The 25,387-nt window shown below is 46.4% G+C and overlaps 1 protein-coding gene across 2 annotated transcripts in view; it reads right to left on the bottom strand.

The window, feature by feature from the left end:
• CTH (cystathionine gamma-lyase) overlaps positions 1-25,387 on the bottom strand; it is a 57,567-nt gene that overhangs the window by 16,293 nt on the left and 15,887 nt on the right. Inside the window, exons 1-5 of one of the 2 annotated variants that reach the window (XM_053245693.1) lie at positions 22,707-23,680; positions 15,973-16,054; positions 15,346-15,441; positions 10,722-10,831; positions 9,831-9,962 (exon numbers count right to left, since the gene is read on the bottom strand). In XM_053245693.1, coding sequence (XP_053101668.1) covers positions 9,831-9,962; positions 10,722-10,831; positions 15,346-15,441; positions 15,973-16,054; positions 22,707-22,868 — 582 coding nt within the window. In that variant the 5' untranslated portion in view covers positions 22,869-23,680. Of the gene's footprint in view, positions 1-9,830; positions 9,963-10,721; positions 10,832-15,345; positions 15,442-15,972; positions 16,055-22,706; positions 23,681-25,387 lie in introns of those variants that run through there. The other variant, XM_053245694.1, reaches the window with a different exon arrangement.

Raw genomic sequence — 25,387 nt, 5'->3', positions numbered from 1 at the left:
GTGGCACACCACCATTTGGAAAATCAGACATTGTTTTCCCCTATTATATTGGCTAATCTATCTGGAATGTTTGGTCATGGAGGATTAGTGTAGGAGAATGGGCTACATTATACGCTCACATCATCTTTAGTCTTCTAATTCCATAAAATAAAGTCCTTCTGTTTTACTGCCCTTCTGTTTTCCAAGGGATGTTTCAATATAGCACTGTCATTAACCATGACAGCTTTTCCTGTTTTCAAATCAGTTACTAAATTACAGACTCTGCACCTTAATGTTTAAGCCCTATATTTTGTTTGTTCAGTGTACTAAAGAGCATGAAGAATGAGTGGAATTCTATAGGCCTTTGAGTTGAAAGGAAAAGGTGATTTATTTTTTAACTAAGCAGACCAAGATGAACTTTACACCTTGGTTTCTCAACAAACAATTTGTTGAGAAAATGTAGTATACTAGATTTGGAAGGTCTAAATTAAAATTCCATCTCCGCTACAGGATTCATTGACCAGTTCAGACTATAATCTAACCTTTCATTTATGGTAACTAACAAGTCTGCCCTACTTTTGAGTTTGTGCAGTCCCTCCTTCACACACCAGGAGCAGATCAAAATATTCTTAGGCTGTTCTCATGAGAAGCCAAGCCTGGGCTTGGCTGCCCATTAGAAACGCCGGGATTCTGCTGGTGCTGCAGTGCCAAACCTAGCACTGAAGCCCGGCTCTTAGATGAGGTTAAGGGTGCAAACACACCCTTAACCTGGCTCCCAGGATCATGTGTAGGAGTGAGCTGCTTGCAGCTCACACTTACACAGACAGGTGCATAGAGCATCATCCCCTGGGGGAATCCCCCAGTGCACTGCGAGATACTGGGAGGTTGAGATAACAAGTCCCCAGCCTCAGAGTGATCAGCGCTGATTGTGTGGGAACACGCTCTGTGCTTCTACTGGTCTGAGAATGCTCTTTAGGGGGGGAAGGCAAGGTTTACAAAGCCTTTCCCCACCCAGTAGGTCGTGAGAACAGACTCTCTGCATTCACTTTTGAACTAACTACAGTTCCCAGTCACACCCAAACTCAAAGAACTGAGGTTTGTTCCAAATGTAGTTTAATATCCTTCTCCATCTATACGTATTGCCATGGATAATAGTAATACATTATTATTTTCCATCAACCGTAAACACCATCAACACAGTTTCCCAAATTTTGCTTTTTAAACTGTGCTTAGTTCCAAAAGCAAGAACTGAAGCTTTTGACCTCTTCTTCTGCACACAAAGGAGGAGGACCCGAGTCCTCCACAGAATCATTGACAATACAGGGACTGAAACTAAATATGTTACTAGGGATGTGCTAATACCCCCCGGATCAAAATGCTGAGAATGACCTGGAGTTGGAGAAGCAAATCAGAGAGGTGTCAAAGAGAGACAGAGCTGTAATAATGGGTGACTTCAATTACCCACACATAGACTGGGCAAATTCATGTAGAGTTACTGACAGGCCAAATTTCTAGACTTGCTAGAACAGTTGGTTGTGGAGCCAACCAGGGAGAAGGTGACTTGGACTTACTCTTGAGTGGTGCCCAGGACCTGGTGCGAGATGTCAGAGCTGTAGAACCACTGGGCAACAGTGACCACAGTGTGATCCTATTCCATTTATATGCAAGTGGAGCATTACCAAGAAAGTCCAACATAGATGTGTTGGAGTTCAGAAGAGGAAACTTCTCAAAAATGAGGGGACTGGTAAGAAGGAAGCTCAAAAGGAAAGTCAGGAGGTTCAAATTACTCCAGAAAGCATGGGATTTATTTAAAACCACAATAATAGAAGCTCAGTTGGAATGTATACCAAGAAGGAGGAGGAAAGGTACCATCAAGTTCCGAAGAACACCAGCATGGCTAACAAGTAGAGTCAGGGAAGCTATAAAAGGGAAGAATCCCCCTCCCCTTCGCCTCGTGCGGAGGGGAGGGAGTTTGTCCCAGCCCTTCACGAGGCCCAGGAAGCAGCCTGATAGGTTGTTGCGTGGCTGGGGGCGTGGTCTTGGCCGCGATCGGCCGATCCACACCCCAAACTCAGGCAGTCCGTTTCAACTCTCTTAGGAGAAGGAGCTCTTGTAGTGAGCTCCTTCTGGCTGGGGGGGTGGTCGGTTTCGCCCGTGTTGGGCGTGTGGCATATCTAAAGGCTTCCCTGGAGCGGCGAGTCAAGCGGCTGCGGGACAGCGGCCTCGTTCTTCGCCCGTCGGGGCGTGCGGTGTATTCGGGGGCTTATCTCAGGGCCTTGGCCCTTACGGTTTGGTTTCTGGCACTCGGCCTACAGGCGGGGCCCTGCCTTTTAAGGCGGCCGCCCTTGGTTCGGTGGCTTAGCCGCTCATGCTCTCATGCTTCCTCTCCCTTCCTTCCGCTTTACCTTCCCTGCTCCCCGCTTTTCCTGGCCCTCTGCTCTTTGTGGGTTTGTGCTGGTGGGTGGACGGCCTTAGCTGGGTGGGGGGATTTGGTTAGTGCTGTGGGGGGGGGGCACTTTGGTTGTAGAGGATCAGGGCTCTGGTTCTTCAGTTTTCCTGGGTATTGCATAGAGTGTTTCTTGAAGGGTTTTGGGTTAGTGCTGCTCCTGCCTATTGTTGGGTGGACACCTGTTTATTACTGCCAGGAATTTTGCCTTTTGCCTGGTTAATCCCTTTGGGGGGGTCATGCCTCAGAAGGCTAAAGAAAACAAGGGCGGGCGACCTATCAAACAACCCAAGAGGCCTGCCCCTCCCCCACCATCTTCCTCGGATGAGGATGAGGATGAAATGGGTCTCATCAGGTCCTTGATAGGGAGAATGGAGGCATTGGAGAAAGCCAGGTCTGCACCATCAGATAAGGGCGCTGGCCCGTCAGGCGGTGGGGGTGTACCGCCTCCCAAGGTCCCTCACAGAACGCACGGGGCGGCTAGGAGCCAATTATTAAAGTCACTCTCCAGTAGGTTGGAGGCTCTCGAGAAGGGTGGGGTCCCTGCTGGTCCTGACCCCCCTTCTGAACCGACTGGTCCATCAGCACCTTCGCCAGATGCACCTGGACAGCCTGCGCCTACGCTGCCTTCTGACTCGGTTCCTGCGCTGCCTTCGCCGGCTTTACCACAGCCTGTTGTGCCAACTGATCAGCCTCCTCTGGATCCGTCTCTCCCTGTGGCCCCGGGTGAGCCAGCAGCACCTACACCCTCCGGCGGCACTGGCCAGTGGCCCTCTGTACCCTGGCCGATGCCTGCCATGGGGGGCTGGGGGCCAGCCGCGTACTGGTCGCCCTACATACACTCATGGGGTTCAGGTTTTCCTCCTCCCATGGCTGGGGCTCTTATGGGTCTCCAGGGCTCGGCCGAGCAAATTTGGGGTGGAAACAGGCTTGTAGGAGCTCCTTTTACTCCGCTCGCGGGCGGTAGTCCCGCTCCGGTCCCTGTTACTAGTGGTGCTGGGTTTTATCCTAGGGGCATTCTGCCTACTACCCAGCATGCCCCTTACGGGGGGATGGGGCTCCCGCTGGGGGATCACTTGCTCCCTGCCACCAGGGAGAAGATCCTCAAGGGAGAGTATGTGGACATTTTTAGCCTATTGTTCCGGGAACCTGAAGTAAAGCACAAAGAAGGGGAGTCTTGTAAGGAACACGAGGCTACTAAACGTAAACCAGTGGAAAAGACGTGGAGCAACTGGTTGTCTGGCTTTACCATCTATATGGGGGTAATTGTCCAGGCACAGCCAGCCCGGGGCCCCGCCCTGCTAAAATATATGGATATTATACATAGGGCAGTCTCTGATTTTGCAGGATCCTCTTGGATCCGTTATGATGACAGTTTCCGTATGAGGGCCACCCTTGATCCCTCTTTGCCATGGGACGCCCCTCTTCAGGAGTTGTGGCTTGTGATAATGTCCCCAGCCCATCCGGTTGATGGTGATAGGTCCGACAGTGGGCACTTGTTGTCCAAACTGGTCAGGGCGGTGCCATCTCCTGGATCAGGCCAACAGTGGGTTCAACCCCACTTGGTCTGCTGGGAGTACAACTCGAATGGTAGGTGCGCCCGGTCACCCTGCCGTTACAGGCATGTGTGTGGCCTCTGTGGGGCCAAACACCCCAGTTCAAGTTGCCCGAGGGCCCGTTTCGTCAGTTCGGGTGGTAAGTTCCGGCCCGGAGGCAATAAGAAGGGTGGCCCCCCTCTACCCCCTACGGGTAAAGGGGCCCAGCCCCATCAGGCTTGAGGCGTTGTGCCGCCTGTTGTGCCACTACCCCGATAGGCCCGCTGCTTCCTACTTGTTTTTTGGTTTTCGGGATGGGTTTTGGATCCCATCGTCTTCACGGCAGGGATCGCTTCCTACTTGTTTTTTGGTTTTCGGGATGGGTTTCGGATCCCATCCTCTTCACGGCAGGGATCGCTTAGAACCCGCAACCTCAAGTTGGTCATAGGCCAGGAGCAAGTGGTTCTTAAGAAAATTGCAAAGGAGGTCTCAGCTGGTAGGGTGTCGGGTCCTTTCCGGCCCCCCCCTTTCCCTGGTTTGCGTGTGTCACCGTTGGGGGTGGTGCCTAAGAAGGCGCCTGGTGAATTCCGGCTGATTCACCACCTCTCCCACCCTAGGGGGTCGTCTGTCAATGATGGCATCCCTGACACACTGTGTTCCGTGCGTTACACATCCTTTGATGAGGCGGTTCAGGTGGTTAGAAGTAAAGGGGTTGGGGCCCTTCTGGCCAAGTGTGATATTGAGTCCGCCTTCCGCTTGCTGCCCATCCATCCGGCTGATTTTGAACTCTTGGGATTTGCCTTCGCTGGTCAATTTTATTTTGAGCGGGCGTTGCCCATGGGTTGCTCCATTTCTTGCGCAGCCTTTGAGGCTTTTAGCACCTTTTTGGAATGGGCATTGCGGCAAAAGGTGGGGCTTGTATCAATGGCTCATTTTCTAGATGATTTTCTTTTTGTGGGGAGGGGCAATTCTGAGGAATGCTGCCACTTGCTGAGCTCCTTCATGGAGCTGGCGGCTGAGCTCGGAGTACCGCTGGCGCATGATAAGACAGAGGGCCCTGCCACACGGTTGTCTTTCCTTGGTATTGAACTTGATACAGTAGCTGGTTGCTCTAGGTTGCCCCTGGGCAAGTTGCAGACCCTGCTGGACTTAGTTAGGACCATGGGGCAAGCCCGCAAGGTTTCTTTGAGGGACTTGCAGGTGGTGGCCGGTCACCTTAATTTTGCCTGTAGGGCGGTGGCTCCCGGTAGGGCCTTTCTGCGACGCCTATGTGATCTTATGGTGGGCCTCCGGGCCCCCCATCACAGGGTGCGAATCTCGGAAGGGGTTAGGGCCGATTTGGCCCTTTGGGAGTCCTTTCTGCTTCACTTCAATGGAACCTCATTCTGGAGATCAGAACAGCTTTTGGAGGCTGATTTGCAGGTACACTCGGATGCAGCCGGAGGGGCCGGGTTCGGGATCTATTTTCGGGGGCAGTGGTGTGCTGCCCCTTGGCCTGTAGCGTGGGTTGAACAGGGGGTGGTCAGGGACATTACTTTCCTCGAGTTGTTCCCCATTGTTGTAGCAGTTCACATTTGGGCTGGAGAGTCTGCCAATTCTTCCGTTCGGTTCTGGTGTGACAACCAGGCCGTTCACATTGTCAACGCTCAGACTTCTCATTCCCGTAGGGTCATGTGCTTAGTGCGTGCCCTCGTGTTTCAATGCCTACGGGCGAATATAGTGTTCCAGGCCCGCCATGTTCCTGGGGTTAAGAATGAGATTGCTGATGCCCTGTCTCATTTCCAGGTAGACAGATTCAGGGCGTTGGCTCCTGAGGCAGCGATCCTCCCGGACCCCATGCCGTCATTTCTGTGGCAGCTTGGCAATTGGAGGCCCAGCAGGCCATTGCGGCGTCGCTGGCTCCTAGTACCAGGGCAAGCTACGCGGCCAAGATAGAGGCTTTTTCCCAATTCCAGAAGGCTGAAGGTTTGGCTGAGGCTTGGCCTGCCCCGGTGGGTCACCTGCAGCAGTTTATAGTATGCCTCCACAAGGTGGGCCGCACCGTGTCCACTTTAGGTGGTTACTTGTCCGCCTTGGCTTTCAAGGCTCAGGTGAGGGGGGTCAGGGATTCATCGGCAGATCCTCGGGTCCGGCGCATGCTGGAAGGATGGGCCAGGGTATGTCCGGCTGGGAGTGACAGCAGGCGTCCTATTACTCTGGACATGATGGCTTCCATTTTGGGTCACTTAGACGGCTGTTGTGCTGGCCCTTGGGAGGCTTCACTCTTTCAGGCAGCCCTCCTAGTTGCCGCCTTTGGCGCTTTTCGCCCCTCTGAGCTGTTGCCTCGCAGCGGTGGTTCCCCCCGGGACTGCTGTCTTCAGTTCTCTGATTTATCATTTGCAGCTGGTGCGGCCCGGCTGCTCCTTCGCTGCTCTAAAACGGATCAAAAGGGCAGGGGGCAGCTGGTACAGTTGGCTACAGCTGCCGGTTCGATACTCTGCCCGGTGGCGGCCTTGAGGCGTTATGTGGGGTTGGGGCCTAGTCCTGCGGGATGTTTGTTTGTTTATGAAAATGGGACCCCGCTAACCCAGTATCACTTTCTGGCGGTGGTCCGGAAGGCCCTTCGGGTTGCCAAGATCCCTATGGGGGGGCTCACCCTACATTCCTTTCGAATAGGGGCAGCCTCTACTGCTACACAGATGGGCATGAATGAGGACGCCGTTCGGCAGATTGGGCGTTGGAGGTCCGTGGCGGTCAGGCGTTATGTGCGCTGACAGCGGCCAATGTCCCATGGTTGATTTTCAGTGTTTTTTCCCGGCAGGTGCTGGTGGAGCGGCGGCTCCAGTCCGGGTCCTGGTGTGTGGCCATTCGCTGGTCTTCTGGGCCTTCAAGCGGGCCAGCACCTCGCAGTGGGGCACTCAGTTGGGCTTCGGCAGGAGGGCCTCAGTATATTGGTTGGGCATGCGGGGCATGCTGTGGGGTCAGCTGCTCCCCGCTATTAGGAACCATTCAGTTAGTTTCCCTGCTCCTCATGTTGTGATATTGCATTTGGGTGAGAATGACTTGGGCCGGCGAACTGGCCTCTCAATTGTTCGACAAGCCTCATCTGATTTTGAGGTTCTGCAGGATTGGATCCCAGGGGTCCGCATTCTTTGGGTCAATTGGCTCCAGCGCAGAGTATGGAGGGGGGTTTCTACAGGTTTGGGTATAGAGAAGGCCCGGCGCAAGGCGTCGGCAGCTATAGGCAAGCTGATTCGAGCTGCTGGCGGGGAGGTTTTGCTGCAACCTGGGATAGCTGCTCGCTTCCCTAAGTTGTACTGACCTGATGGGGTGCATCTGTCTGAGTCTGTTTGCGGCCTGTACTTGCGCAATATTCAGAGGGGGCTTGTCAAATTTTTGGATGGTTGTGGGGCAGGGAGGTCAAGCGTGGGCTAACCTCCCTGTGTGGCAGTAGCAGTGCGGGCTGAGGGGTAAATTGAGGTTAGAATTCGGTGAGCACCCTTGGGTATTTAAAGGTTGATTGGTTAATCGCTCCTTTGTGGCCTGTGCGGCACGGGGAGAATGATTGCCAGGAAACCAGCTTCAGGACTTCACCAGCCTTTGGCCTGCGTGGTCCGGGGTGGTTGAAGATCTTGAAGTATCCAGATCACTTCCTGAAAAGGGGGTGGTTGGCTTTGAAGGAATTAGGCGGAGCGCTCCTGCCTTATTTCCTGAGCCAGGGTGTGTCGCCCATTCAGGTTATGGGCAGGGCTTTGGGTCCTTGCTCATGCCTAGGGGCCCGCACTGTTTTAGTGGTGATTAATCACCTGAGGTTCCAGTTCGCCATGTTTGTAGTGTTTAATAAAATTGTGGCCCTTTCACCCATAATTATGTCTCTGTGTCTTCTTGGGCTAGGGTCAGGGACAAAATTGCCTTCAGAAAATGGAAGTCCTGCCCAAAAGAGAACAGAAAGGATCATCAACTCTGGCTACAGAAATGCAAGGAGACAATAAAGGATGTAAAAAGAGTTTGAGGAGCATACAGACAGAAGTGTTAAGAGGAGGGGGGGAAACACCTTAAGAATATCAGAAGCAGAAAACTTGCCAGGGAGGCAGTTAGACCCTTAGATGATGAGGATGTGAAGGGGGTTATTAAGGAGGATACAGAGATAGCAGAGAACCTGAATTAGTTATTTGCGTCTGTCTTCATGGCAGAGGATACAGACCACATACCCGCTCCAGAATCGAGCTTCTCAGACTTGGAGTCTGAAGAACTGAACCAATTTGGGATGACGAGAGGATGTTCTAAACTATCTTTAAAAACTAAAAATTAACAAATTGCCAGGACCAGATGGCATCCACTCAAGAATTCTGAAGGAACTCAAATGTGAAACTGCTGATCTCCTAGCAAAAATATATAACTTGTCCCTACAATCAGACTCTGTATCAGAGGACTGGAAACTAGCTAATGTAACTCCCATTTTCAAGAAGGGATCCAGGAATCTACAGGCTGGTAAGCTTAATTTCTGTGCTGGATAAGTTGATGGAAAGCATACTTAAGAACAGAGAAGAATATAGAATATTTATAGAAGAACAAGACCTGCTGAAGGAAAACCAACATGGCTTCTGCAAGGGCAAGCCTTGCCTCACTAACTTGTGAGGCAAGCCTTGTAACTTGTGAGGCAAGCCTTGCCTCACAAAATAACTTTTGGAGTTATTTGTGAGTGTCAACAGGCATGTGGATAAAGGTGATCTGGTTGACATAGTGTACTTGGACTTCCAAAAAAGCTTTTGAAAAAGTTCCCCACCAAAGGATCTAGACTAAATTTAGCAGTCATGGGCTAAGGGCACAAGTTAATGTGTGGAATGGTAACTGGTTGAAGGACAGGAAACAGAGGATAGGAATAAATTGACAGTTTTCACAATGGAGGGAGGCAAGAAGTGGAGTCCCTCAGGGATCTGTACTGGGACCAGTGCTCTTTAACTGATTATAAATTATCTAGAAGTTGGGGTAAGCAGCAAAGTGGCCAAATTTGCAGATGACACTACACCATTTAGGGTAGTGAAAAGAGATTGTGAGGAGCTCCAAAAGGATCTCTCCAAACTGGGTGAGTGGGTGACAAAATGGCAAATGCAGTGCCATGTAAGCAAGTGTAAAGTGATGCATATTGGGGCAAAAATTCCCAACTTCACATATACACTGATGGGGTCTGAGCTTTCAGTAAATGACCAGGAGAGATCTTGGGGTTGTGGTTGACAGCTTGTTAAAAGTGTCGACTCAGTGCACCAGAACTGTGAAAAAGGCAAATTCCATGCATGAAATTTGCATTAGAAAGGGGATTTAAAATAAAAATGCTAATACTGTAATGCCCTTATGCACATCAATGGTGCATCTACACTTGGAATAAGGAGAACCCTAACTGAGCCCAATTGACTGAATTAGTAATGAAAGAAGTGCTTAAAATTTGGCAAAAGAAACAATAAAATGACTCTGCTCCCACCCTGGCACACTAGAGGAGGGAAAGGAAGAAATGGCCTGAACAAAATTCAGAAGGAGCTTTCTGTAAACTGTTCCCTGAGGCAAGACAGGAATGGAACTGGGGTTTTGGTGCCACCTATCTAACTACTGGGAATCAGCTTTGAATTGAATCCTGTGTGTCCTGACACAACCCTCCATTCTAGGATGGCATCCATTACTGAGGGAAAACATGATATTCAGTTAATCATCACATTGATTTCTCGCTCGTGTTTACTAGTTTTACATGCCATAAAGTTTGGCATCGAGTGCATCATGTTAACTCATTTTCATGGCATGTGAAAGCCCAATCAGAATGACATAAAAACTGTTAACATGCCAACCTCATATCCAAAATTCAGCACTAGAGTCAGTAGATTAAGGCAGGATCAGCTTACCTGGAAATATGCAGACATGAAGGTGTTGTCTACTGCTAAAAGAGCATCTTTATGTTTATGGACAATATCAGCACATGCTTGAATATCAATAACTTTTAGCATTGGATTTGTAGGAGTTTCAATCCAGACAAGCTGTTTGAGAAGACAAGTGGTTAGTAAAAATTATAACATGTAATTTATATTAATTTTGGAGATCTCTCCAACCCAAGAGTTTTGCCTTTCTTTCCTATATTTATATTGGACTATACTGTAATATTATAACACTGGTATATTCTGGACTTTTCTCCTTCCTTACAGGTGTCCCAGGAAAACAGACGTCCTGGCACCCCATGAAGGTATCTTCTGTGTCACCTGGTCCACCTGCCAACACAGGATAGCCCTTCATACTATAGGATGGTGAGAGGTTGCCCAGGCAATGCTGAGAAGTGGGGAGGGAGGGAGGGAATCTATTCCTCCCACTCATCCCATCCAAGTTGTCCCACAGAAACTACACTAACCTCAAGTTTATTTTATTTAGTACATTTGTATACTGGCCCATACAAAAGTGTCCCTAGGAGGTTCACAATATAAAACCATTAAAACATTAACATAAACACAATTTAAAATACAATAAAAACTCTAAAAACCGAAGCTGCAAAACTATAAACTAAAAGCCTGACTAAACAGGTATGCCATTCCAGGTCTTGTTGACCTGTTATGACAAACAAGAACAATTTGATCCAATGCATGCACCATAACATTTAAATCTCCCTACGCAACTTTGCTTTGAGCATTTGTGGCCAAACCTTGTCACTCCCAGGCACTGGAAGAAGCAAAAGGGTTTTTAAGGGAATGAAATAAAGTCATTTCAGGCATGCTGCAAACACTGTTTTGCGAACATTTCTTGGCTACCTTGGTCTCTGGTGTGATTGCAGCCTTGAGGCATTCCAGGTTGGTACAGTCAACAAGAATAGTCTTCAGACCCATCTGTGTTGCAATCGTCTGGAAAAACCTATTTGTTCCTAGGATAGGAAGATATACATCTTTATTGTCTGCACCTGCTCTCGTGTCCAGATCACCAGAAGTAGTAGTTCCACTCTACTCTGCACTACTCAGACCTCACATTTTTCTCATCATGTCAGCCAATGAGGCTGTTCACATGAGCAGCCAAGAGCGGGCAAAGGCAACCAAGCCCGCTCTTGGCTGTGTGTGTACTGCCAGAAGGCAAGCATCTCCAAGCAGCAGCGCAGTGGCAAACACACAGAGGAAGCCTGCCGCTTAGTCATGCTTAAGGGAACAAGGGCGCCCTTAACCTGGGCTCATATGTCAGCGCTGCGCCGTGCCAACACAGGAGCAGGCTCCTGGCCAGTGCGGGGGATCCCCACCACGTGGTGCATTATGGGAGTTCCAGGGGCTGGGACAACATGGCCCACTGGGTGATCTGCACGCCTAGCACGGACTGAGGATCGTCTGCAGGGAAGGTAAATCTAAGCAGCCTTCCCTGCCTCCCGCCCAGAAGCCCTTTCACTCAATCGTGAGAATGGGCTCAATATGTTTTTCTAGAAGCGTGTTGATTAAGAGGTTGTTCTCACATGCAGCCCAACCCAGGCTAGGGAAGGCCAGCCTGGGTTAGACTGCATGCAAGAATCGCCAGGACCAAGCCTGATCCTGGCAGTGCTGCACCGCCAAACCTAGATTTCTGCCCCAACTTTATCCAGGGTTAAGGGTACCAGTGTGCCCTTAACCCCAGCTAACTGCTTGTGTGACTGGCCAGGCTGCTTGCAGCCTGAGCAATCACAGAGATGGGTGCCCAGAGTGCTTGTCTCCTGGGTTCTATCAATGCACCGCACTTGTCACGTGGTGCATTGTGGGATAACTGACATCACACAGCTTGGATATACCAGCAATCGTCTGGGGTGGGGGAGGGGGAGATAAGTTCGGCACAGCTTTTCCTCCTGCCCACATGCCCTCCCTCACTCTGGTCATGTGACTAGCCTTTATGTATGCTTAGGACTACAGCCTGCAGTTTTGTACAAGTATGTCCGGCAAACATCATAGATAAGGAACTCAAGGTTGGGAACCCCTGCCCTAGGTGAATGTTTCCCTTCACAGTGTATTTAATAAGTAGCAGAGACTGCATACAACCCTCTTTTTGACTCTGTATTAAAGACACATCAGAAGCTAGCAAACAAGAACTCAAATTTCCTCCACATTTCTGTTTGACACATTGCTAATGTCAGCTTGTGTTCAAAGGTTTGGTGGTGGCACACATCATGCCCTTTCTGCCTTTGTGGAAAACATGTTTCCCTTCTCCTAGTGCTATGTGATAGGCTCACTCAATAAAAAGGAAACATGTGACTAGATGATCTCTGCTCTTAGCCAGGGTAAAAGGATACCTATTTTGCTTGCTCCTAGAGTCATCCTTGGCTGCAGCCCAGAAAGTCTACACACTAGTAGCAGAAAAGTCAGCAGTACAGAGATCCCTCATAAACTTTCACCCAGTGAAATCATTTAAGCAAGGTCTGCAACACCAATTTATTACATACATTTTGTAGCACGTGTGCTTTCAAAGCGCAGCATAGTAAAAGTTTATAGCAACTTATGTTTTAATCTAAAATGGGATCCAAGGTAGCAATTTCTTGGACTCTGCAATGACACATGAACTAACATGCAGTGCACTGTGACCATGAGCTACACTGGTCCAGGATTCAATGCACAGATGGAAAACTGGGAACCCACAAAAAATAATGGATTAGGAACTGAAGAAGAGAGAGTCAGATTTAGGATCTTTGGTACAATAGCATCTAAGCCACGTATGCTGAACACACAAGGAAGAAAGTGTAGATAACACAATGGGGCTAGAGCATATTGGGGAAACCTATTTGTTTCAAAGGCCAGAACAATTTAAAGAGTACTGAGGAGTGCCAAACCATGGTAAACAAGCTGTGTACCGTCTCCTCCCCCTGGCCTGTTTTTTGTTTTAAAGTTATTGGGGGGGGGGCGGGTTGTACATATTTAAAATAGGGGGAAATGTGAAAAATTAAAAAATAATGTACCTAAAATATGAGGTAATTCACACAAGCAAAAACTGTGTTCTACCCAGGTTTGGGAGCTGTATGTGCTCCCAATTCTTGGTTGTGTGGAAGCAAGGTAGGGGGAAAACCTAGGAAGCTTTTCCTCCTATCTTGCTTCCACACAAGCACTTCTACCCAAGGTTTTCCTCTTAGCTTACTGCCACACAACTGAAAATTGGGAGCACACAGCTCCCAAACTCAGGTAGAACACAGTTTTTAGCCTACTTTCCAGTAGGCATATGAGATCACCCAGCATTCTGTTTGTGTGTCCATGGGTGTGCCCCGCTATCAACTTCACAATGCCTGGACCAATATGAACAAAATGGGTACAGTTGTAGGGACACCTCAACGGCATAGTTTGTGATTATGCCATCCACCCTGATCCAAGATGGTGGACATGTGAACTTTTGAGGCACAAGTGAGCTAACTTGTGAACTGCGTAACTGATTTGAATCAAATTTGCTACAGCTGTAGGGCCACATAGGGATGCCCCAGTGGTGTGGTTTGTGATGATGTCTGATCCAAGATGGCAGATGCATAAACCTTTGAGGTCCAAGTGCACTAACTTGAGGACTCTCTAACCGATTAGAACCAAATTTGGAACAGCTGTAGTGAGTGACACACAGGGACACAATGGTGCAGTTTATAATGATGACATCCACCCCGATCCAAGATGGTGGACACATGAACATTGAGGTGCAAGAGGCTGAACTTGTGGACCTCCGTTTGAACCAAATTTAGTTCAGGTGTAGAGACAGTCAAAGGAAAGTAGGCCGTTTAGTTCTTACTAGAACTAAGTAACTTGTTGATTGTGTAAATGACCCCAATGCTTCTTGTGTTGTTAGAGAAGAAAAAGGAAAGAAGGGGAGCATATGTCTGAGGAACTGTGTGCCCAGCCAGTCAGATTGTGCTGCAGTACGTTGTGGGATTTCCCTCAAGTTGTCAGTGCAATCTGACGGGCTGGGCACACGGTCTCTCACGCTTTTGCTCCCGTTCTTTCCACTTTCTTGTTCTCTGTCTGCATATAAAGCAGGGAGCTAGTACAATTCTGGAAGCACCCCCTGCCAGCCAGCTCTTGCATTCAGTAATTTTAACCATACTGCTTTTGTGATGACCACAGTTAATCGTTGAATGCAAGAACTGGCTGGGCAGGCAGGCAGCACTGCCAGAATCACATTAGCTTCCTGCTTCATGTGAGATCAGAGACTAAGAAAGCCACTCAGCTCATGCTGGAAAAGCTCACAGTTCATTGCAGACTGGATATACCCTAAAATGTCTGAGGGGATATGCAGGGGGCGGGGGGCTCATTCATGATCTTCTAAACAAAGCTATAGAAACAACATCAAGCCATCTAACAGATTTAGATTGCAATAAAATGAGAGCACAAAAAAATCTGCCTGTTTCCAGGAAAGGATATGAGTGTGAGTGAGTGGAAATTCCTGTGCAAAGGAGGGCCACTTAGTGTCAAAATACCTAACACTATTATTGCACCTGGGCAATGGTATCAGAGTCATTGAAAGGGCCCTAACTGTAATGTTATGAGGTGTACAAGCAACAGAAAAGGACAAATGGTAACGTATTATTCAATGAATCCGAGGACATATTTACAGATACATGAAGCCAGCATGGTGTAGTGGTTAGAGTGCTGGACTAGGACTGGAGAGACCCGAGTTCAAATCCCCATTCAGCCATGATACTAGCTGGGTGACTCTGGGCCAGTCACTTCTCTCTCAGCCTAACCTACTTCACAGGGTTGTTGTGAAAGAGAAACTCAAGTATGTAGTACACCGCTCTGGGCTCCTTGGAGGAAGAGCGGGATATAAATGTAATAATAATAATAATAATAATAATAATAATAATAATAATAATAGCAGCAATACCAGGGGATAGCAGAATAGAAGAAAAAGGAATAGAAAAAATCACCACATACAAAGATCTACAAATTGAAATTGATAGGCTGTGGCAGAAAAAGACCAAAATAATCCCAGTGGTAACTGGCGCCCTGGGTGCAGTTCCAAAAGACCTTGAAGAGCACCTCAACACAATAGGGGTCACAGAAATCACCATCAGCCAATTACAAAAAGCAGCTTTACTGGGAACAGCCTATATTCTGCGATGATATCTATAACAATTGACAATAAAATTCAGCCATCCCAGGTCCTTGGGAAGGACTCGATGTCTGGATAAAACAAACCAGTCAATAACACCTGTCTGACTGTGTAAACAAAAAATAATAATAAACAGCTGATTGTGTTAATTGCCTCTGTCTAGGAGAATTACTTCGGAAGTGATATGAAAGCTCAGGCTGTGCTGTGTGACCTGTTGACATAAAACTTGTCCTTGAGTGAGACACATAAATGGTGCAAAGTCAAGGTAGATATTTTTACATTTCTGAGATACAACGCAGAAAATTTAAGACAGCTTGATTGATTGATTGATTGATGACACAGGCACAGACTCACCTCCATATACATCATCTGTACAAACAACAGTATCTCCTGCCTTTAGCAGATGTGTAATGTTCACAGTAGCTGCTAACCCAGAAGCAAATGCTAAACCTAAAATTAAGAAGAACAAATTTAGTTGCCTTTGCATCAAATATCCTACAACACACTTGTGCTTCACATTAGCCTTTAAAGGTTGTTAAGATTCTGCCTTAGTTACTTGTTTTCAAGTAAAAATCTACAGTGAATATTTTCAGACAATCTGGCATAGATTTGGAGTGCAACTTCAATGTTGACTCAATGGCTTTATCTAGAAAGTGGGGGAAATTACCCTGTATTTTCAGACTATGGAACAACACTATTGGGGGCGGGGTACATTATATGCACAATTTCAAAACTAGGTAATTCACAACAGAAGATATTGATTACAGTACCAAGTACACCAATACCATTTTTAATTATATCTATCCAATCAGATTTAATAGATAATTACGAAATTATCCAATTTCCTTTAAGAGAGCATAACGCCAAAATCTATGGTTTAACCTATTGGTTTATTTTCCAAGACCCTTTTGTGGCAGATAATGTTCAGCCAATAGTACATAAAACCGTTATATTTTATATTGAAAAATGTTGACAGCTTACAATGCTTGGCACCATCCAGTGCTGCCACAGCCTTTTCCAAACAATCTCGTGTAGGGTTTCCCAATCGGCTGTATTCAAAACCCTAGAAAGAGATGGAAAAAATAAAGTAAATATATCTTTACCCATAATTAATGGAAACTGTTTTAGGAAGTATACAGAACTTTAATGCATATGAATTTTACTCTGCACCCACTGTTTTGCCATACAAAGACAAAATTTGCTGGAATGGAATTAGGAATCCTGAAAATCATGGAATTATGATTTTCATAATTATGAATTATGAAAAATGAGCATGGAATTAGGAATCCTGAAAATCAGTGCTCAGAATACAGAGAGAGAGGTCAAGGTGCCCTTTATAAAAACTACAAGCCAACACTTATTGGTGATCCTATGTTTAACCAAACATAGTCACCCTCTAGCCTATTAAAAAGAACATTTTTTCTCGGAAAGTGGGGTTTTGTTTTGTTTTTGGCAAAGAGGTATAGGGAATAGTTGAAAGCTAAGCGGGGGCTGCCACAAAAGATAAGGGAACTGGTTCCCTTCTAACTGGAGTACTGGTGAAAATCTCTTTTCACTTAAAAGAAAAGAAAGCTGCTATACCTCGTTTGTAGAGAAAAGCTAAAAAAAAAATTCCAATATTCCCTATACCTCTTTGCAAATAAATAATAAACTACCACCTTCTTAGCAAAAATATTCTGAGTTACATGAAAACCTGACCCATGGGAGCAGATTAAGTTCTGCAAACGGAAAGTGCTATAAGCACCCATGTTTCTACTCCTTTGGGTTGAAGGTGCAATGGGCAGGCAGGCTTTTTGTAAGCATTCAGGACCAGGTTAATACTGCCCAGTCAACAATATATGCAAGATATGCGAGGACTAGGGTGGTGGGGACACTCACACAAAATTTAATCACGCATAATTGATAGCCACATGAATTCTCCAGACAGGCATTTGCATAGAAGCAGAATACACCTCAAATGATTCAAAACAAAATTAAAGAGGAGGAATTTGCTCCTTTCCCAGTTATTTAGCTACCGTAGTTCTTCCTTGGTGTGTAAACAGCATGTGCCAGTCCAACAAGATATAATTTTCAGAAGACCTGCATTTTCCGTAGCAAACTTATGTGAAATTCTTGGTCTCTGTTTGAAACAGCAGCAGAGCAGTTCCAGTGGTGGGTGACCAAAATACACACCCACCTACCCAAGATGCAAGTCTCATGAAGATAGAAATCATGGGGTTGGGACCAGCCAAGAGAGGAGATACAGGATAAGACTAGTGAAGAAAACACACCAAATACAAAGCAAGGCTCAAGGCTGAGTTTACTGCATTTCATAAGCCTACTCATAGGTACACAGACACAAACACACCCCTTTGGAGGGTGTAACACTGTAACAGCCTGGTCTTTGCCTTTCAGACTGCTGCAGGAGCAGCTGGATCATTCAGCTTGAGGCAGCTTGTTAGAAATCAGAGCCATATCCTGCTGCATGCCGGTTGCTGAAGAAACTGAGAAGTCATGCGGAGAAGGAAAAACAGCAAAAGTACACTCGTCCCTCCCCAATTACAGTTTTGAGTATCCGTGACTGGAAAATTGTGACTATCTTCGACAACCGCAACCTGAGTATCTGTAGTTTGGCGAGGTTTTTTGGGTTTTTTGGCAGGTTTGTGGGGAGGATTTCTGGGGGTCATTCTATCCAATTTTTACCTTATTTTCGGTCTTTCCGCAACCACAATTCCCCTTACCCCATTTGGCATTGGTTTCAATGGCTTGTCTACCACGAATTCACCAATCGCGAGGTTTTCTGGGAACGGAACCCTCACAGTTGATGAGGGATGGCTGTACATGGAGCCCAGGAAATGGATGAATCTGTTCTGCCCATGAAGCAGTACCATGGGCCTCATGAACATGAACTCCTGAGTTGTATTTCTATCCCACTCTTCCATACAATTCAGGGAGGCGGGTCTCACAATCAAGGAGACCTGCCTCCATAGGGTTTGCGGAGAAAGCGGGCTAAGCCCTGAGCAGGGCGGCAGCCCTGGACGGCCGGATTGGCCGCCCACACAACTGCCGGCTCCGTTACGGAGCCAGCAGGGGCTGAGATGATCGGAGGGCATGCTGTGCGCAGGGCACGCTGGAGAGACCCCCGTGCCAGGAGGCTGTTTTTCAGCCTCCCGGTCAGGGGTCTACTTGTGAGTAACTGTGGCACAGAGCTGTGCTGCGGCAACTCACAATTGCAAAAACCGGGTTTGTGGAGCGCTCGCTCTGCAAACTCGGTTTAAAGGCAGAGCTAAAGAAGTGGGTGGCCTGCTTAAGAACCACTGGGCTTGCAGCCAAGCCCGGTGGTTCTCACAGTGGTAGAAAATCAGGCTAGCAGAGGCTAGCCCGATTTTCTACAATCGTGTGAATAGCCTCAGGGTGTCATAAGGTTTTCCCTCCCATTTCCCCCATCAGGAGGATGCTCTAGGTGCTTGTGTCTCCTTGGGCTGCCAATCAGACATCTTAAGCACTCACACCCTTAACCTCAGCTAAAAGCCAGGCTTAGGCTGGGTGGGAGCACCAGGAACTGCACAGATCCCAGCACTCCATACGAGCAGCCTAACCCAGGCTGGGCCATTTGTGAGAACAGCCTTACAGAGACAGGAGTCTAGAGCACCCATCTGACAGGGGAATCTCTCAGTGATACCAGGAGGGTGGTGGTGGGGAGTTTCCCAACCTCCAGAATGCTGTGCCCGTTGCCACCATGGTGATTGTGTGCACGTTGGCACCGTGCTGCTCGAGCCATCTCAGACCACCTGTGGGGAAGGCATATTCAATCCTGCCTTTCCCTCACCCTCCCAAGCCCAACCATGGTTGTGTGAAGAGCTTTTGTATGTGCTCCTCCCCCCATGACTGCTGTTCACTGCGCTGGACTCAGCTTTTGCCCAACCCTGCCTGTGATCTGCCTATAGCCCCCTCAGATGCCTGTCTGGAAATTGATCTGATATCTGAAGCTGGCTAGGGGTGATGGGGGAAGGCTGCTAAATCTCAAAGAAATGTAGGACAAGGTATGCCCTCACAGAGATGGAATACAGCTGACATTTGCTTGTCCAAGAAATAAAATATGTTGGTAGAAGTTCTGAAAGCAAATCGATTTAAAAATAAAATAAAATAAAAGTAAGATAAAAATGAGTAACTAGTTATGGGACTAGCCATCTTATCAGCCTGCAGAATGACGACTGGTTTATCTTTCAGATTATCGCAGAAGCTAAGTGGGGATCATCGGTTTAGAGTTAAAGCAGGAATGCAACCACATAGTTGGCTAAAAGCTTTCCTGAAATCCCTTCCTCTTGTACAGTATTCAAGAGTAAGCCTAAACATTTCAGAAATATGGTTTTACTAGGCAAAGTAGCTACATGCAGGTGGGTGAGATCCACTAGTGAAGCCAGGAACCACACACAACTGCAGTGTTCTTTGAAACTTCTACCACAGTCAAAACAACGAGCTACCTCAGTTTGCCTCTCAGACAACAGGAACAGCTTAAGTGAAGTCTTCAAAGAAATCTCTAGCTACATGAGCAGTCCTCACCCATGCACACTTGTGGCGTGGTTGCCTTATAGCCACATCAATTATGCCTACAGTACCTTCTCACCTTAGAATCCATAAGTTGCAAGTCTGACTATATCTGCTGGGAAACTGACAAATTAACCAATAAATGATTAGCCTTGGGAGACAGGGTGGGTGGTGGAACAAGTAATTCTGTACAAAAGTGTCACAAGAAGATTATTTTGTTTTCCTGCTTTTGTACTAAACTCCAGCTGCTTGGTGAAACTACTAACATATTAAATATTGTATTGAACATTTTCACAGCTTTTAAAAAACAGGCACTCTTTCAGCCCCATATCTGAGCAACACATTACTTTGGAAAGCTGCCGACTTGCTTACGCAATTTCCATATTGTATTGTATCATTCAGAGGACAGGGTGGCAAGGCAGGTTTGTTTTGCCCTGCCTATTAGAATTTGCAGTGTTAAAAATGAGTCAGCTTTTTCCTTGCAATTTTCTTACTTAAAGTGGTTCAGAACTATGGCAATAATCCAGACATTACATGTGTACTGAATGCATCAGCAATATGTATATCTCAAGGTGGAAAGAATGGAGTTTGTTAATTTTTACAAAAGAAAAACAAAGTCCTCTTTTAAGATGGTTACCAATAACTTGTGAGTTAATCTTCCATGTTTTTTTTAAAAAAAAAACCAGATAGGGGAAATGTAATAAAACTTAAATCACTTCTGTTTAGAAGGTGAAAGAGGAATCTCACTGAGAAATCAGTACTCAATATAATAGGCGATTTGCTGACTATTTTGAAATAGTTCAGATGCAACACACTTCCTAAGAGACCAGAAACTACCAGAAGATATGTTTATTAATGCAGGGGGAGACAACATGAAACAACTAATCTTTCCTTTGAAAACCTCATAATAGCCAAGTAAAAACTGCAAAATAAATAAATAAATAAATAAATAAAAATTAGAACAACATTTATCCCAGTGCAGAGTTAGTGAACTACTGTAGCAGAACTACAAGTTATTTGCTAGCTCTCTCTAATCTATTAATTGTGTCTTCAGAATATGGTTTTAGAGAGACTTGGTACACAATATATATTGCTCTATCTTTAGCAACATTCCAAAGCCACAGAAAAATAAATGTCTTCATGCATTTCAAGGAGAAAAACCTATTCCATATGAAGCTTCTTCAAACGGGCCCTCAACAAGAAATCCAGAATGGACATGTATTTTGAGGTTTTACAGGCCAACAGGAATATGAACTCCTCAGGTTTCTTCTTCATTCTGTAGTGTAGACAATAAGTAAAAACCTATTCAGCCCATCATAAGTACAGAAATACAGTGACTGCATAACTGGAAATGGAAAGCTTCTGCACAGATCAATCTGCTTTGCAGAACCATCCACAATAGCGTCCTATACTGCTGTACTACAGTCAAAGCTGGATGGATAGCCGTGGTTCCACATGACCCCAAAGTACTATATTTTCTTTACAACTCTGAAATGTATCTCTGTGCCAGAGGCAAAAGTGGGTGATGCATTACTGTGCCAGCCATAACATTCCCAAGCAAAACATTGTGGAACATTTGCTCATTCATGTTTTTATTAGCACAATCGCACTTTTGTGCAAAGATACCAATTGTTCATTAATAATAATAATACTATTAATATTAATAATAATGGGGAGTGGGATCACATCTTTGTCATGTCTTACATACCAGGCCATGTAATGACAGAGCTGCAAGCAGCAAATGAAGGTTGCATATTTTTTCGTTATTTATTTATTTGATTTATATACTGCCCTTCCAAAAATGGCTCAGGGCCAATTACACGGATCAGCTGCTTGGTAGGGAAGGGAATGTTGGCTGTGTGGTGGTGGTGTCGAATTTAGTCTTCTGTTCCGTCTCCTGAACAGACAAGCTAGAATTTTAACCTTCCTGATTGGGCTTTATGGTACAGGACAGGTAATGGGATTGTTTTAATGAAAGGCGGTATATACATTTAACAATAAATAAATAAAAATAATGGCGGTGCAACCTAGAAATGCAAGGCAAGCAAATGCAGAAAGGTAGAGCTTCAGCAGTCATGTCATGCATGGACCCAGCAGGTTCATAATAGTACTTTTGCAGTTCACGTGTGAAAGTCTGGAGCTGCAGTTTCAACTGGGAATCACAAAAATTCCTCCTATTACACCTTCTTAACCACCAAACCACTTTCTTAAACCACTTTCTTAACCACCAAACAATTTTCTGAATTCCACACTGACTATCACTTGAGGTGGTGTTTTTTTTTCAGGGGGTGGGGGTAGGGGGGTTCAGTTACAAAAAGAAAAAGGGACAAGACCAGATTAGCAAATGGTTTGACGCTATCAATATCATATCCAACCAAACATCTGGGTTCCTCTTACATGAGCAGCACTTCTGCTGAATTTTCACAATTCTTTCAGGATATCTTAGTGACATATTGGACAATACAGGTTAGCACATTTGATCTAGCCATCACTAACAGAAGGCTCACTGACTTGGTATACAACGAAAGTCATCTTTCTGAGCTATTGTCCAAGTTTTGAAATTATTTTGCATTGCAGTTTTTGATCATTAAATGAGGTTGAAGTCATAAGATCAAAACACTCATATAAATGGAATTTTAAACATAATGCAAGGCAAATCTTATAGTTTCAGAAGAAAAATTTTAAGCAATCATAATTTTATCCACAAAAAGGCACGCTGAGAGGGGAGGGAACATATATAGACTATACAGTAGAGTGTAGTCCCCAGCATGGTTTCTCAGAGGTAAGCTCCAAGAGTTTAACAAGTTGAGTAAGTTGCATAAGACTGAAACCTTACTTAGAATTTGGAAAGGAAAAACACATGTCTTGAGAGAAGGGATAGAGTTATGTGCAGGCTGAAGAAATTAAAGTGCTAGGCATCCCGAGGAGATATCCTACAGTTAGGGAGGGTCAGAAAGAGATGATTTCTCAAACATCTGAGAAGCTGCGAGTCCCGGGGTTGAGGAAGTATTCCTTGTAGAGGTTTGTGGGTGCGTTTAGGCAGCCAGCAAAAAGATGCTAGAGCGGGAAGTTCCTGTGTATAAGCAGGGAGATGCGGGGGGCCGGGGGGGGCGGGGAGAGATACAGCAAAGGAACCCTAGATCTTACCGCCGCCCCTCAGCCCATCTTCGTTCCCCATCCCCACTTACAGAGTGCTCTCCTGGCGCTCGTTGCTTGAAGGTGGTCGAGAGAGAAATAGGGGGCACTACCGCCAGGGAGTTCCATTGTTCGGGATCCTGCCCCACGTGGATGGCCTGCGTAGCGAAGTGACTGAAAGGCGGCAGAAACCCCGGATTCTTCTCCTTTTCCATTTCGCGCTCAGTGGCTGCAACGACAGCTGTCCTCAGAGACGAGTAGCTACAGCTATCAAACGAGTAGCTCGACGGCTGGACTCTTGCAGCAGCAGATGCCGGACAGGATCAAACTGGCGGAAGCGAGGCTGGTGCAATGTCCCCAAGCGTTGCTGGTTTGCCAGCTTGGCTGCGGCAGGCAGAGGCTTTGAAGCAAGAAGCTCCGCCCAGGCCGGAGTGATGGGTGGAGATCTAGCGACTCTGCCGGCCACACGGAGAGGGCCGCAGAGGCCGCTTATTGGCGCACAATGGAGGCGGGTCGCGTACTCTGCCCTGCTTGGTCGCGGGGTCGAAGAACGGGCGAGCATGCGGAGAGCCAGGAGGGTGGCGCTGCTGCCGGCACTTGTCTCATGCTGTCATTGGCTGGTGCGCGCCACCTCTCATCCTTGGGTGAAGCGTAGAAGAAAGAAAACGGTACCTTGTTGCTATCGTATCGATCAGCCAGCCAAAGATCTTTAAATACGACAGCCGCCAAATCAATTAGCGCAAAATGCAGGCCTACAAACCACTTAGTGCTCTGGATTATTATTTCTTTCTGCCGAAACCGGTGCCGCATCAGTGCGGTTGAGCTGAGGAACGAGTTTTCTTCGTTTGCTTGTGATTCGCAGCCTTTTAAACTGGACTGCTTGAATTTAAGGACACTTTGTATCCTTTCTTAACACATGTGCGGTCCGATCCTGTCAATGTTTACTCGGAATCAGAAGTTCAATTTACTGCCAAGTTCGTGTGCACAGAACTGCAGCTTTTCAACAGACTCAAAACCGCTCAACAGCCCAATATCCTTACGCTCAGGCAAACTGCACTCAAAAAAGGAAGAAGAAAAGTGCACAGCAGGGAGAGCAGTCTCGTGAAAACGAACAACCCGAAAGAACAGCAACTTTTTAATGCTGGATTATAAAACCTTATAGCACTAGATCGCAGCGATCAAAATCGAAACAAGGCATTGGAAATATGAAAGGCACCCTGCTGTCAGCGTAGGGACTGCGGGGGCACAACACAGGAAGTGCGGAAGCACACCTCCAGATTGTCCTGACCCCGTTGCAGGGTCTAATCTGGAAGGCGCTGATGAGTTCATGTGGATTACAAAGCAGAACCTTACCCAGTTTTTACACCTCTCATTGCATGTAACCCTTTGGTACACCAGTGGTCTGTATTGTTGGAGCTAGGAACCTGGCAGCATCAGTTCTCATCTGCAGTGTCTCATAGTGACCATGGGGTAGGGTCATGGATAAAAGTGCTGGACTCCTCCCCTCTTTGTTCCAGTGTTAGTCTCCATTTTGTCTCTCCAGAGATGGCTGTTTGTTTTGCTTTCTCTCTTCAGCCATGAGTTACAGCTGAAATTAAGCTGCAGGCTTTTTCACATTTGTTTATAACCTTTTCTTTAAATAAATCCTTGCAGTTCATCAATACTAAAGAACTGTCTCAAGACCTCTTGCTTTGCTGCTTTCTCACCAAACTGGTTTTGCCCTGTTATTTAGAGACTGAACTGCCATCCTTCACCTACATGTATTGCCATGCCATGTGATGAATACAATTTTACAGTTCCTTTTCTTCCTCAGATTTCTGATCTGGCCATCTGGGTTATGACATGTGATACAATGTACATCGCCATTTGGCAGGATGATGCAATTGCCTCATTTACCAAATAGTCATCCTGCATAATATGCATGCACATCATAGTTAATTACTTGCCACTTTCAAAACTGTGGTTTGTGTATTCACCTCTTACATTAAAGTAATTTAGGCTCCAATGGGTGGATCCTACTGAAATTAGTGTGAACTTCTACATAAATATGCTTAGGGTTGTGCTTCATGTCTGTTTGTAGTGAGCAAAGGGTTAACAGAGTCTGGGTCTGGTTGCTAGGATAGATGACATCATGGTCAGACCACAAACCAGACCCTGAAATTGGCTGCCATCTCCCACATTCTCAATTAGAGTGGGCTTTTCCCTCTCTTTTTGGGAAGAGAGGTTTCTTTTCTTTTTTGACTCTTTTCTGAGGTTTGGGAGAGAAGATAAGATCGTGGAGTACCTTTCTGTCTCTCTCCATTAATCAGCTTGAGCTGAGAGGCTTAGAGACCTGTGGAATAATTGTTGTCAATTACTATGCCTACTAGATCTTTTATCCTGGTCCTTGGGGCTGTTATGACCAGGATAAAAGGTATAGTAGGGATAGTAATTGTAGTCAGTTTGTGTCAGCTTATTCTTTTTTCCTCTGTGTTGCTTGGGTGTCTTAAGAAGTCTGAAGCCTATCCCCCCCCCCCCATCTGCTCCAGTTTAGGTCCTATGTTAATAATAAATCTTTTTGAATTGTTAAAATTGTTTCATGAGTGCTCGGTGGGGAAAGGTGGGCCTCCCAAGCCCTAGTCCAAAAGAGTCACAGTCTCCTAATATTTTCACCAAGTGATCACTTTACAGTTTCAGGTCTTTGGTGAAACTGTGAGGGAAACTGGATTTCAACCCATCTGGTATACCTGGGCTG

This window comes from Hemicordylus capensis, chromosome 4, assembly GCF_027244095.1.
Source record: "Hemicordylus capensis ecotype Gifberg chromosome 4, rHemCap1.1.pri, whole genome shotgun sequence".
In the NCBI taxonomy this organism is placed as follows: domain Eukaryota; kingdom Metazoa; phylum Chordata; class Lepidosauria; order Squamata; family Cordylidae; genus Hemicordylus; species Hemicordylus capensis.
Note: the sequence above shows the minus strand (reverse complement) of the source record. Positions and strands in the feature narration are given on the sequence as shown.